General features: G+C 48.8%; 1 protein-coding gene across 1 annotated transcript in view; it reads left to right on the top strand.

Moving 5' to 3' along the window:
* LOC123765103 (unconventional myosin-IXb-like dachs) overlaps positions 1-14687 on the top strand; it is a 156906-nt gene that overhangs the window by 130040 nt on the left and 12179 nt on the right. Inside the window, exons 3-9 of the mRNA XM_045753557.2 lie at positions 8128-8261; positions 9192-9363; positions 10389-10561; positions 11461-11620; positions 12410-12500; positions 13840-13993; positions 14170-14280. Of these exons, the coding sequence (XP_045609513.1) occupies positions 8128-8261; positions 9192-9363; positions 10389-10561; positions 11461-11620; positions 12410-12500; positions 13840-13993; positions 14170-14280 (995 nt within the window). The remainder of the gene's footprint in view (positions 1-8127; positions 8262-9191; positions 9364-10388; positions 10562-11460; positions 11621-12409; positions 12501-13839; positions 13994-14169; positions 14281-14687) is intronic.

Genomic DNA, 14687 nt, shown 5'->3' with positions numbered 1-14687 from the left:
GTAAACAGCATTATTAAACCACAAACGATGGGCCCCAGATTCGAATCCCCCGAGCGAGGTAGAGACGTTTGGGAACGTTTCCTTGCATTTTATGCCTCTCTCTTTACCACTTTTATTTTTTTCTGGACTTTACCAACTGTTGTGGGTTGCATCCTAGGAATAGTTGGCCCCAGGGTGACTTCAATAAGGCTGACAGACTTCCTGTTCCGAACAACGGAAGCGACAAACCCATGATGATGTGCCGATGTCATCAGTGTAAACAATGTGGACTAGTTTCATTTGATTTTCATAATCGTATATTACTTACCATGACTGTGGTAAGCCACAGTAGCCGGCGGACCTGACCATGCTGGCGGCGGGTGCTGCAGCTGCGCCTCTCTCTCCAGTCTGCGCCACCACCACCACACGGAGCTGCTTCACCCAGGGAAAGCAGCGTACGTAACAGGTTCCGGAGACAGTCTCCATCACAGCCACCTCTTCTCTCTCCACTACAGCTGGCCGCGCTGCTGCTATTGCTGCCGTCTCTACTCTTCTTGAGACATTTAATCGGCACTCCTTATTGACACGGTTGGAATCCTTGCTGCTGCTGCTGCTGCTGCTTGTACTGATGTTGTTGTGGCTACGTGTACTGATGCAGCTAATACTTGAGCGTGTGCTGCTGCTAACATTGTTAATGGTCCACTTGAGGACGGGGTGTGTAGAGTGGGCGTGTTGTCTGTCTGTGACCAAGGTGGGAGGTGAGGTGGGCGTGGCCTTGCTGGGTCGCTGGTAGGGGGGGGGAGCTAGGATTGACCAGAGGGGTCGGGGTTGCTGAGCTAGCTAGGACTGTCCAACACGAATGGCCGGGTGAGTTAGTTATGACCAGTACAGATTGTTGGTAGAGCCAAGTCTGGCCAAATGGATGCGTTGCTATAGTCATGTGGCCAGAGTTGGTAAATTGATTAGCCATGAGTGAGAAAGTTGAGTTAGACATGGCCACACGATGACTAAGGAGGCGCGGGGGCAAATTAGAGACGTCAATGGAGGAGTGAATTACACGTGTGAGTGTAGTTACTCCTGGAACTCGAGCCCCGTCCGCTGACAGTAAACACGACACTCCCCTGTGGTCTGGCTGCACACGAACACTGAAGGTTAATACAAGCACTGCTATTATCTTAGAGAATGTCTGTCAGTCTGTTCGAAGTTGGAGGCCAGACGCTTGGCGTTAGTCTCACCCAAATTTGCAAGGGTAACGGTCTGGGGTACGGGATGGACATAGGATGTTTGAGGTAGGCCTAAGCTAAATTCTTTAAGGTGTATTAGTAATTATCGAAACCCCCTAGGCCATGTTCACGGAACCCAGTGTGAGTTGTGGAGTGTGATTACCGTAAAGTTTCAAAGATCGTAATGTACGAAGATAATAAAAGCCATCTGAGAGACGCAGTGTTTCCAGAGCTTCTTAAGGGGGTAAGCTGGGGAGGACGAGGGGAAGTGCGGGATGTGGACGAAGGAATCGAGAGGGAAACGGGGAGGGAAGGGCGGATAGAGGAAAGGGAGAGACCAGGGTAAGGGCAGGGAAGGAGGAAGGGAAGAACGAAGGTAAAGACGAAAGGAGGGGACGAAGTGATGAACCGAGGGGAATGGGAATGAGGAGAGTCCATGGGATATGGGGAAGAAGAGACCTGGGTGCAGCCGGTTATCCCTTCTATATATTTAAAGGGAACTGTCTGCCTGTTCGAGGCTGGAGGGGAGAGTCAGACTATCCTGGACAGTGCCATGCACCCCTCCTAGTGTGTGCGTGTGACGGGGACACGCACGGGACCACGCACAAGGCGACACGGCTTACAGCGTGAGGACCAGCAAGAGGAACGTCACATAGTGGACGCTGGAACGCCCGGAAGTTACCGGAGGCGCTCCATAGTACTGAAGGCAATGAACAAATAAGAGGGCCCGAGGGTGGTTCTCGCCTAAAAGAAGGAGCTGCGTGGGCCCCCAATCCATCATGGGACCCTCGGGAGGGCCCGCACTGTCCCGAGAGCCACCACCTGACGCTCCGGGTCCATGCAACGCCCATTCAGATACAGTGAACGAATGTAACCGGACAGTGGTGGAGCGGGCCCAGGAGGGAGTGGCAGGCCCCGGCCTCCAAGCCTCACCACTCGCCTGGGACCCCCAGCTGACGCCTCCACCTATCCTCCTCTATCCAGAAGGTAAACATTCCACATCTTATTCGGTCTGTCTGTTCACATCTGACCGAGGAGATATATTTTTTTCAAACACTTTTAGAGATATGTTACCTTGTGTGTAAACACTCTCTCTCTCTCTCTCTCTCTCTCTCTCTCTCTCTCTCTCTCTCTCTCTCTCTCTCTCTCTCTCTCTATCTCTCTATCTCTCTATCTCTCTATCTCTCTCTCTCTCTCTCTCTCTCTCTCTCTCTCTCTCTCTCTCTCTCTCTCTCTCTCTCTCTCTCTCTCTCTCTCTCTCTCTCTCTCTCTCTCTCTCTCTCTCTCTCTCTCTCTCTCTCTCTCTCTCTCTCTCTCTCTCTCTCTCTCTCTCTATCTCTCTATCTCTCTATCTCTCTATCTCTCTATCTCTCTCTCTCTCTCTCTCTCTCTCTCTCTCTCTCTCTCTCTCTCTCTCACACACACACACACACACACACACACACACACACACACACACACACACACACACACACATGCTGTGTATGGCAGACTCTATACACAGTTTCAAATGTCGATATGAAGGTCTTACCTAACCTTATAAACATTAACCCCATGTTACTTAATGTACCCTAACTTACCCCAACCCTAATCTACACTAACCTATCTGAATTGCGACTAACTCCCAAACATACTTCGACTCAAACTCACAGTCTTTTGACAAAACCACGCACTTTGCATAGAACAACACTACTTTGCTACCATCATCAACACAACTCCTCATCTTTGCCATCTTGAGTCCATTTCCACTCATATGTTTATTTTTGTCTTCATCCTCTCACAAAGACATCGATAACCTCCTCCAGCCTCTGCCACATAATGAACATTGACGCGACACTGTAAGTGCCGCATCTCCTAACATCACCACTCGTCCAGTCACCGAAAGGAAAAACCTTCCTGCAAACTGCACGTATCGCGAAGAAGATATGATAGAGTCCAATAGACTCAGGAATCTGTACACCAGTTGATTGACAGTCGAGAGGCGGGACAAAGGAGCTGACGCTCATCCCCGCAGTCAACAACTAGGTGACTAAAACGGTGAAGGGACTAGGTGAGTACAGGAATGTGAAGGCTCTATTCATCACAGTCGGGTGCGGAAGTAAAAGCACAAACCTCTCATCATGGAGATGAACAAAAGCGAAATCAGACGTAACTTTTCAAGTGCGAGTAATTTCATTTTATCACGTAATGAAAGTTAGACATATCTTGTGCCCCGACCTACCCGACCCGACCCTCTTTCATATCTTTCCCTATCCTACACCAGACATAGAGTACAGAGAACGCCGAATACAGAGAACACATACAGCATACATAAACGCGATAAAGCACCTACATTATTGGGATGGCCTCAAAGGTCTCCAAATGTACTCACTAGAAAAGAGACGAGAGAGATATCAAATAATATATACGTGGAAAATACTGGAGGGCCAAGTCCCAAATCTGCAGAGTAAAATAATAACATACTGGAGTGAACTATATGGAACAAAATGCAGAATAGAACTAGAGAAGAGCAGAGGTGCCATAGGCACAATCAGAGAACACTGTATAAACATCAGAGGTCGGCGGTTGTTCAACATCCTCCCAGCGACTATAAGAAATATTGCCGGAACAAACGTGGACATCTTCAACAGAAAACTAGATAGTTTTCTTCAAGAAGTGCCGGACCATCCGGGCTGTAGTGGATATGTGGGCCTGCGGTCCTCTCCAAGCAACAGCCTGTTGGACCAAGCTATCACAAGTCAAGCCTGACCTCGGACGGGGCTTGGGGAGTAGAAGAACTTCCAGAACCCCATCAAACAGGTACACCCTCTCTTCCCCTTTTCCATAATTGTGGCCCAAATGGTATGGGAGAGCAACAGCGTGTCAGAACCATTAGTGGTGATAGTGGGAGAGGTTGGTGATCTCCCCCGAGGCTGACACCACCATTACCTACACCCACGTCTCATCACAGTAGTAAATCACTGTTTTAACTTTAATAACAAATAGTTTGATATAATACAATGACATTACCAAGCGCATTAATTCGTTGATGTATGTAATTATAGGCCTTCAGCCTCTCCGTACTGAGAACATGTTCAGGCCCTCTCTCTCTCTCTCTCTCTGATCTTACTGTGATGTGTCAGCTGTTGTGATCTTACTGTGGTGTGTCATCTGTTGTAATTTTACTGTGGTGTGTCATCTGTTGTGATCTTACTGTGATGTGTAATCTGTTGTGATCTTACTGTGGTGTGTCATCTATTGTGATCTTACTGTGGTGTGTCAGCTGTTGTGATCTTACTGTGGTGTGTCAGCTGTTGTGATCTTACTGTGGTGTGTCAGCTGTTGTGATCTTACTGTGATGTGTCATCTGTTGTGATCTTACTGTGATGTGTCATCTGTTGTGATCTTACTGTGATGTGTCATCTGTTGTGATCTTACTGTGGTGTGTCATCTGTTGTGATCTTACTGTGGTGTGTCATCTGTTGTGATCTTACTGTGGTGCGCTGTTTTTCTCCATCTCACATTTTACTTAATAGTTCACCAGAAAGGTTCAGCGCGGGCCGCCCCCGGACCCACGTTGCACCGTTCACACCAGGCGTCCGGACAGTTATTTGATGCCCTTGACGTTCTGGATGCCAGTCTTAGTGTTCGTTGTAGTTGGTATCTAGAGCAGGTGAATACCCAGTGTTGAGGATACTCGGGGTCAGGAGACACTGGGTGAGGAGACCTGGGGTCAGGAGATACTGGGTGAGGAGACCTGGGGTCAGGAGATACTGGGTGAGGAGACCTGGGGTCAGGAGACCCGGGGTCAGGAGACACTGGGTGAGGAGACCTGGGGTGAGGAGACCCGGGGTCAGGAGACACTGGGTGAGGAGACCTGGGGTGAGGAGACCCGGGGTCAGGATACACTGGGTGAGGAGACCTGAGGTGAGGAGACCCGGGGTCAGGATACACTGGGTGAGGAGACCTGGGGTCAGGATACCCTGGTTGAGGACATACCCGGGTTGATAAGTGGTCGCGCAGGTCGGCCAGAGTCGTGACAGCAAGACACAGGGGTAACAAGGTGAAGGACGAGTGGAGTGTGTTGGGTGACCCTTCACCGGGTCGGCCAGGGACCACATTCCTCACCACGCGTCCATAACCAGCCCCCACATTGGCATTCCCTTGCTGGGTCTGGCCAGCCCCTCCGTATGCACCCAGGCCGCCCTCATCCCTCGCGCCGCCATCATTAAGATGTCGTGCCTTGCAGTGATATTGGTGTTTATGGTACTGTGGCTGGGAATGTGAACTTTGTCGGCAGAGATTACAATGGCGAGCCAAGTCTGGCTGGTTCAGAGACCACGTGCATTGCTTTTGTTTTCTTGGTGGATGGTGAGAGGCGGGTGTGTGGGGGAGAAGTTGTCAGCGCCGCCATCAACACTCCAATTTTTACGTTAAATGGTGTCTTCAATATTTTAATTCTGCTACTTCGTGATGGGCAGATATTGCAAATGATTTTCAACTTTTTTTTCAGCGCATGAAAACACAGTTTATGTAGCTGTGTTGTGTTATATTACCAGCACGAGTATGTAAGAGCGTTAAACTTATGTTCGGTGCATTTATAAGCTGCGACTCCACCACCACACCATCACTGTTCAATTTATTGGATAGCTATTGGTAATACATAACAAGTGTGTGAAACATTGCAGTGAGCCCTGCACTGTGCAGCCCAATGGAGTGCAGATCTTTAATAATTAAAGATCTGCACTATGGTACATCAGACCTTTTCGTTATATGTTCAGAGCAGGGTGCTTATTGGGCAACCATTTGATTACCAAACATTTTGTAATCAACAGCAAGATGAATTCATCAAGCACACATACACGCGCGCTCACACACACGCACACGCACATACGGGGGCCTCGCGGCTGAGTGGACAGCGCTCGGGAGTCAAAGTCCTTAGGGCCCGGGTTTGATTCTCTGCCGAGGCAGAAATAAATTGTCTGAGTTTCTTTCACCCTGATGATCCTGTTAACCTAGCAGTAAATAAGTACGCTGTACCTGGAAGTTAGACAGCTGCTACGCGTCGCTTCCCGGGGATATGTATGTGCGTGTGTTAGAAAGAAATATATGTAGTAAACATAATAGAGAAACAATTGGTTAGAAAAGCGGGATCCAATAGCTCGATTCTACAAGCGAAAATTGTAAACACACACACACACACACACACACACACACACACACACACACACACACACACACACACGCACGCACGCACGCACACACACACACACACACACACACACACACACACACACACACACAGCCCCACAAGGTATGCTCGGGGCTCCCTAGAGTAATGCGGGTTGCCACCTTACTGGCGTACTCTGTAACCATAATATTTATCTTTATATAAGTTTACTCTGCCACTTGTACTGAGTGTTATTTATATTATTAGTGTTGTTATTTATATTATGTTTTATTACTAGGTAGTTCTGAAAAGTATTGTTAAAACGTGTGAGTGTGTTTGTGTGTGCGAGATATCTGCACGCACATACACATATGTAGCTGTAAAGAGCTAACATGACTCTTTAGCTCCCTATCAACATATATATAAGAAAACCTTGTTGCCAACAAAGGGCGATACTTTCCAGAGAGAACTTTTCAAGTTCCCGTTGGAGTGACCGGATCAACCAGGCTGTGATGGCTATACTGTATACGTGTATAGCAACCAGCCCCACAAACCAGGGAAGCGTTAACCATATAGAAGAAACCTCGAAATAATCTATAGGTGAACGATAAAATTAGCAGCCATTGCATTGGACGTCCTGTAGATGAAATTTCTGAGTCCACAAGCTGAAGCTTAGCCATGCAGACTTCGTTAGGTAAGCACACGGGAGGCAGTATTGCTCCGTCGCTGACTGACCTTCCTGAAGGGAGAGCCGGGCGGGGCTCACTGGCGCAGCTGACACCTGACCTCGTGACAACCTTCCGCTGGATGATCATGGCACTGGTGAGACGTACTCCACGCACCGCTAGGTGTTATGGGACGCCATACGGTGTTATGGGACGCCATACGGTGTTATGGGACGCCATACGGTGTTATGGGACGCCATACGGTGTTATGGGACGCCATACGGTGTTATGGGACGCCATACGGTGTTATGGGACGCCATACGGTGTTATGGGACGCCATACGGTGTTATGGGACGCCATACGGTGTTATGGGACGCCATACGGTGTTATGGGACGCCATACGGTGTTATGGGACGCCATACGGTGTTATGGGACGCCATACGGTGTTATGGGACGCCATACGGTGTTATGGGACGCCATACGGTGTTATGGGACGCCATACGGTGTTATGGGACGCCATACGGTGTTATGGGACGCCATACGGTGTTATGGGACGCCATACGGTGTTATGGGACGCCATACGGTGTTATGGGACGCCACACTGTAAGCCCCAAAGATCTCAGTATATAGGCAAGACCACAAAGAACACCCTCCCTCCCACTCACTCTCTCTCTCTCTCTCTCTCTCTCTCTCTCTCTCTCTCTCTCTCTCTCTCTCTCTCTCTCTCTCTCTCTCTCTCTCTCTCTCTCTCTCTCTCTCCTCTTCCCCCTCTACCCCTCTCCCCCTCTCCCCCTCTCCCCTACACACACCCCAAAGTACCCTTCCCCCCAAAAAGATTAAAAATATATATATTTCTAGGCCTAATATAGCACATGTTTGTACTATATTTGGCCTCCTAAGATAGCGTGTATCACGCCTAGGATGCTAGGAGAGGTTAGGTTAGGTTTTATATTTATGTTGAAAAAACGTGTCCAAAGTCAGTAATATTAACAAGAGTCAACTTTCGTTAATATTATTGTCTGGAGCACCTCTCGTCACTCCCGACCCTAAGGTCTCTCTGGCCATCCTGCAGCACCATTGCTGACCAGCTCACGACGTCTTGTACCCCCAGATGGTAGCTGCGTGAGGGGCGGCATGACAGGTGGTGTGCAGGAAGTGGAGGACCTCATCCACCTGGCGGGACCCCTCACCGAGGATGCCGTCCTTAAGACTCTTCACGCCAGGTTCTGCTCCTCGCATTATTTTGTAAGTAGTGAGCTGGAGGTGTGTGTGTGTGTGTGCGTGCGTGTGTGCGTGTGTGCGTGGGTGTGTGTGTGCGTGGGTGTGTGTGCGCGTGGGTGTGCGCGTGTGTGTTTACTATTTGTGCCTGCAGAATCGAGGTATTAGCTCTAGACCCCGCCTTTTTGGCCTGTTTTTCCTCTATTATGTCTTCTCGATATATATTTCTCTAACACAAACATATACATACATCCCCAGGAAGCAGCCCGTAGCAGCTGTCTAACTCCCTGGTACGTATTTTCTGGTGTTTGGACAAGGGGGGCACCAGGGTGAAAGAAACTCTGCCCATTTGTTACTGCCTCGGTCGGGAATCGAACCCGGGCCCTTAGGACTACGACCCCCCGAGCGTTGTCCATGCAGCTGCCAGGCCCCTGCTCCTGTGTGTGTATATGTGTGTGTGTGTGTGTGTGTATATGTGTGTGTTTACTAGTTGTGTTTTTACGGGGGTTGAGCTTTGCTCTTTCGGCCCGCCTCTTAACTGTCAATCAACTGTTTACTAACTACTTTTTTTTTTTCTCCACACCACACACACACACACCCCAGGAAGCAGCCCGTGACAGCTGACTAACTCCCAGGTACCTATTTACTGCTAGGTAACAGGGGCATTCAGGGTGAAAGAAACTTTGCCCATTTGTTTCTGCCTCGTGCGGGAATCGAACCCGCGCCACAGAATTACGAATCCTGCGCGCTATCCACCAGGCTACGAGTGTGTGTGTGTGTGTGTGTGTGTGTGTGTGTGTGTGTGTGTGTGTGTGTGTGTGTGTGTGTGTGTGTGTGTGTGTGTGTGTGTGCTAGTGAATGGCTGATTGAGGGATATGATAAACACGACCGACTACTCATTACTTACTGTTGGAAGTAACATTGCACCTTCTTCGTCGTGTCTCTCCGTCGGTCCAGACCAACGTGGGCCCAATCTTGCTGTCGGTGAACCCGTACCATGAGGTGGGCAACGCCCTCACCCTCACTTCGACGCGGGCGGCGGTGCAGAGTCCCCACCTTCTACGGGTGGTCCACGAGGCAGTCCGCCAGCAGAGCGAGACGGGCTACCCTCAGGCGATCATCCTCTCAGGTAATCAATTCTTCCGTCTGCAACATCTTTCCTTAAGCTCTCCTGTGTAACCTGTGATTGGCTGTCGGGTCTTGAGACGGGTTTTCTGAAGCATTGTTTTGATCCTTCAGCACATGACTGTTTACGGCAATGCTTTTTGTCGCTAAAATTCTACATATATTCAGCATGTTTATCTCTGAAGCTTCACTTATGACATCTAAGTAGATAGGCATCAACCCAAGATGCATCCGATTAAGACCTCTATAAGAGGCTTTCCTGCGGTGTTGTCCAATACAAGTTCCTCTGTAGGTGGCGGCACTACTTCTGGTGCCACAAGAGGCGCTTCTAGAGGAACTTAGTCTCCTGTCAGTAATCATCACTGTCACTTTCTGACACTAATTGAAATCCTCAGATTAGCCAAAATTGTAATTAAATTTTGTCAATAAAGATGTTAATAATAATAACTGACACTTATCCTCGCTCATTACCTCTTTCTTGCCTCTGTTGTTTAAGATTCGCTACTGGGAACAAAAAGTTCCAAGTAGCACGGGCTATGGTGAACCCGTAGTGGACTTACCTGGCACAGGAGCGGGGCTGTGTTTTTTCTCGCCTCGTCTGTGGTCAATACCCGCCATCACTGTAAACGATAACCAAGTTGCTCATCCTTAATCACCCCACCCCCCTTTTCAGATCCTCCCTTCCCCCCCCCCTCAACCCCCCCCCTCAACCCCCCCCCCTCAACCCCCACCCCTCAACCCCCACCCCTCAACCCCCACCCCTCAACCCCCACCCCTCAACCCCCACCTGACCCTTCCACCCCCTATCCCCCCTCCCCCACTCCCCAACCCGTGCCTCAGACACGCCCACCAAGATCACCGCCCGTGTCCTGGGTTGTCTCCTTCCATCTGTAATGTGACTTTGTAGCTAATTTGTATGTAGTGGTAATGAGCAGTCATTAGATTTTTATAATATTTCAAAGCCCGTTTTTCTTTTTTCTTTTCCCGCCCAAAAAATATGTTGACAAAATGTTCGGCCTTCCTCTGCAGGTGCTTCCGGGTCTGGCAAGACCTACACGTCGATGCTGCTGCTGAGGCAGCTGTTCGACGTGGCTGGTGGCGGGCCGGAGACTGACGCCTTCAAGCACTTGGCTGCAGCCTTCACCGTCCTGCGCTCCCTGGGCTCTGCCAAGACCAGGTCCAACTCGGAATCTAGTCGTATTGTGAGTTACCGCCAGTCACAGTGTCCTGTTAGTTCACAGTTACCGCCAGTCACAGTGTCCTGTTAGTTCACAGCTACCGCCAGTCACAGTGTCCTGTTAGTTCACAGTTACCGCCAGTCACAGTGTCCTGTTAGTTCACAGTTACCGCCAGTCACAGTGTCCTGTTAGTTCACAGTTACCGCCAGTCACAGTGTCCTGTTAGTTCACAGCTACCGCCAGTCACAGTGTCCTGTTAGTTCACAGCTACCGCCAGTCACAGTGTCCTGTTAGTTCACAGCTACCGCCAGTCACAGTGTCCTGTTAGTTCAGTTACCATCAATCAGAGTTACGGGAATTATGTGAAACTAAAAATTCATTTTATTGGAGAATTTAGATATATTATGGATTCATCTTTTCTAATAATAATAGTCTTGTTTTTGAGAAAGTTGCAGTTTTAGTAGTGATACTTTACATGTGGTTCCAAACTGGCGCCTCCGGTAGGTGGCGTGGGGCGGCGGGGCCAGGACTGTCAACATGAGCCATTTGTGGCTCATGTTGACAGTGCAACATGTCATTGTGTATCATTGTATCATGTGTATCATTGGTCACAGCTTTTTGTTGTCCTATTAAACAAACAATTCTACTTTGAGATAGTATAATGGGTCAATTATGCATAAGGTTAGCGTCTGCCTGTCTTAATATTTTCTTACAATGTGCTGTTATATTAATATCATGCACCTCACTTTGCCAGTTGAGAGGAAACACCGTTTGTTTTTCTGTCTCAAACGGAACAAATCATGAGAGATTATTTTTGTTTGTATTTTTATCAAATGGTTGTATCTGGCGTTTGAACATATGAGGGAGATAAGCCAGCGAGGTGAGTGAGAGGGGGTCGTTTGAGCACTGTCTTGCCTCGGCAGGGTCACTTTATAGAGGTGCAGGTGACGGACGGGGCGCTCTACAGGACCAAGATTCACTGTTACTTCCTCGACCAGACGCGGGTGGTGCGGCCACTCCCTGACGAGAAGAACTACCACATATTTTACCAGATGCTGGCGGGGCTGACGCAGGAGGAACGAGGTTAGTGCCCTGGCTCCTCTCCTACAGCCCCTTCTCTCCAACAACCCCCTTCTCTCCCACAATCCCTTCTCTCCAACACAGCGCCCTTCTCTCCAACACAAACCCCCTTCTCTCCAGCACTGCATCGCATTTTGACGTAAAGTGGACTAAATATCATAGTTACTCAGAAAATTCACGTCATGTTCCATTTTCTATTCATGAGTTCTCGGTTAGGTGAGACTTGGGCAATTTAGTTCATCAGTTTCGTGACGTTGTGAACGCTGAAAAGGACAGGCTGCACACAGTACATCAAAGAGGCTTCATCGTAAACATATATTATTATGCAGATCGGTGTTCAGGGGGGGGGGAAGAGAGCAACACAGCAGCCGATTGCCGCATGAGGCTGTCAAGCATGTGGGTTCGATTCCCGCATGCATGTATTCACCTAGTTGTGCTTGTGGGGGGTTGAGCTCTGACTCTTTGGTCAGGCTTGTGTGTGTGTGTGTGTGTGTGTGTGTGTGTGTGTGTGTGTGTGTGTGTGTGTGTGTGTGTGTGTGTGTGTGTGTGTGTGTGTGTGTGATTTTATATAATATCTATCTTTAATATGATTTGTAATACGGTGAATAATATATAATATTGTATAATACATAATAGGGTGTATAATATATATTAGGTTGTATAATACATGTTAGGTGTTTAATACATGTTAGGTGTTTAATACATGATGGGGCGTATAATGCATGATAGGGTGTGTATAACACATGATAGGGTTTACACTAGCTAAGATGATGTATAGTTGTATGCCGCCAGGGAAGCTGCACCTGGAGGGCTACAGTGTGAGGACACTCCGCTACCTGAGTGAGGGCGACACCCGTCAGGACGACATTGAGGACGCCCGCAGGTGAGTCCTGCCTCGCCTTCACCTCTCTGTGCTAGCAAGTGGGAGGGGGAGGGGGTACTGGTGACGGGGGAGGGGGTTACCTTGAGGTGCTTCCGGGGCTTAGCGTCCCCGCGGCCCGGTCGTCGACCAGGCCTCCTGGTCGACGTACTGGTGATGGGGGAGGAGGGGATACTGGTGATGGGGAGGGAGGGGGGTACTGATGATGAGGGTGGGAGGGGGTGCTGGTGATGGGGGAGGAGGGAGGGGTTCTGGTGATGGGATGGGGTAATGGTGATGAGGTAGGATGGTAATGGGGATTGGTGGTGTTTCTGGTAATGGGGAATAGGGGGGCAATGGTTCTTCGCAATCAGTGACTACACGGGGAAAGTGAGGTCAAGCTCTTCATGCCCCGCCGACCAGCCTTGTTGTACCTGTTACGTTATTGGTTAATTATTCTGACGTTTGAATTATTTGTCGAATACAGGCTTTAAAGTTTTGGACGGAGGTGGCTTCCACAACTACTTCTTTCGTTTCATTCCACTTTTTGACTAATTTTATCTATCGTATATTACTAAACATATATAATTCGATAAAGAAGCTTTCAGAAAAAAAATATTGAAGTAATTTTACACTACCTGAGTTGTAGAGGAGTAATTGGCTCCAGCGGGGAGTCCCATCTTGAGGAGCACAAGACAAAAGCAAGAATGTCAGAGACAGCACACAACGGGTCCCAGACCTGAGCGGGTTGTAGTGTGAAGAGACTCTAATGAAGCGGAATCGTTCTACATTATGTAAGACAAATCATGAGAAAGAGCAGTCAGGATTGTTAGGTATAAGATAATAAAGGGTATTAACAGGGTAAATATTGGCGAAATGTTTAACATATACAAGAACAGAACGAGAGGTCATGGATTAAGCTAGAAAAACCATGACAAGCTAGAAACACAGATTAGCTATTGAGATTTAAGGTGACGTTTGTTTAACTTGAGAGTAACCAGAATGCGAAATGAGCCAGAGAAGATAGTCGAATCTTATAAGCCTATCATACATATGTTTGAATGTATACAACAGATAAGGGAGTGTGGCTGGTCAGGAGCCATGGCATTAGATGACCGAGAGCTCATCCGGTGAGGCACAGTAGCAGGGACTTCGGTCGTGCTGCCACGGTCATGAGTACACCTCTTACCGTTGGGTTTAGTTCCTTTCTACACGCGAGGATGCCCACACCGTCTGGCGTGGGTGTGGTGGGGGTGGTGTGGGGGGCGTGAGTGTGTGTGGGGGTGGTGTGGGGAGGGGTGTGAGTGTGTGAGGGGGGGGGGCAGGCGTAGGTGTGTGAGTTAATGATGTCTATGTTTCTCAGGTTCGAGGCGTGGAAGGCGTGCCTGGGCGTGCTGGGGATTCCCTTCCTGGACGTGGTGAGAGTGCTGGCGGCCGTCCTCCTGCTGGGCAATGTTACCTTCATTGAGGGGCCGGGCCTGGAGGTCGACATCCAGGGCGGCAGTCATGAACTCAAGGTACTCCTGCATGATCCTATGATGGTTGCAAATATATCTTGTTGCGTAAGAATTTAACATGAATACATATTTTAATTATTTAATTGATTACCATTAAATGCGTGTTGATGTATGCACCTGACTTTGTTTAGTTGCTGTATATTTTTGGTAAACGCTTTTCGTGTTGATGTGATCAGAGCGTGGCGGCGCTGCTGGGGGTGTCGTCGGCGGCGCTGTACAGAGGCCTCACCACCCGCACTCACAACGTCCGCGGCCAGCTTGTCAAGTCCATGTGTGACGCTAACATGGTGAGTATCCTCCCTCCCTCTGTCACCTCACGCTCTCTCTTTCCCACTTACTCATAATACTCATAACTGTTACATAAAAATGTGGTATGTAAAGTGAAGAGCTTTACGTTCCCAGACATGAGAGAGTTACATATTACAGGAACGTCTTCATTTAGTATTCACCTAGTTGTGCTTGCGGGGGTTGAGCTCTGCTCTTTCGGCCCGCCTCTCAACTGTCAATCAACTGTTTACTAACTACTTTTTTTCCACACACACACACACACACACACACACACACACACACACACACACACACACACACACACACACACACACACACACACACACACACACACCAGGAAGCAGCCCGTGACAGCTGACTAACTACCAGGTACCTATTTACTGCTAGGTAATTGTATATTATTTGT

Source organism: Procambarus clarkii, chromosome 29 (assembly GCF_040958095.1).
Source record: "Procambarus clarkii isolate CNS0578487 chromosome 29, FALCON_Pclarkii_2.0, whole genome shotgun sequence".
In the NCBI taxonomy this organism is placed as follows: domain Eukaryota; kingdom Metazoa; phylum Arthropoda; class Malacostraca; order Decapoda; family Cambaridae; genus Procambarus; species Procambarus clarkii.
The sequence above is the reverse complement of the archived record's forward strand: the minus strand, read 5'-3'. Positions and strand labels throughout refer to the sequence as shown.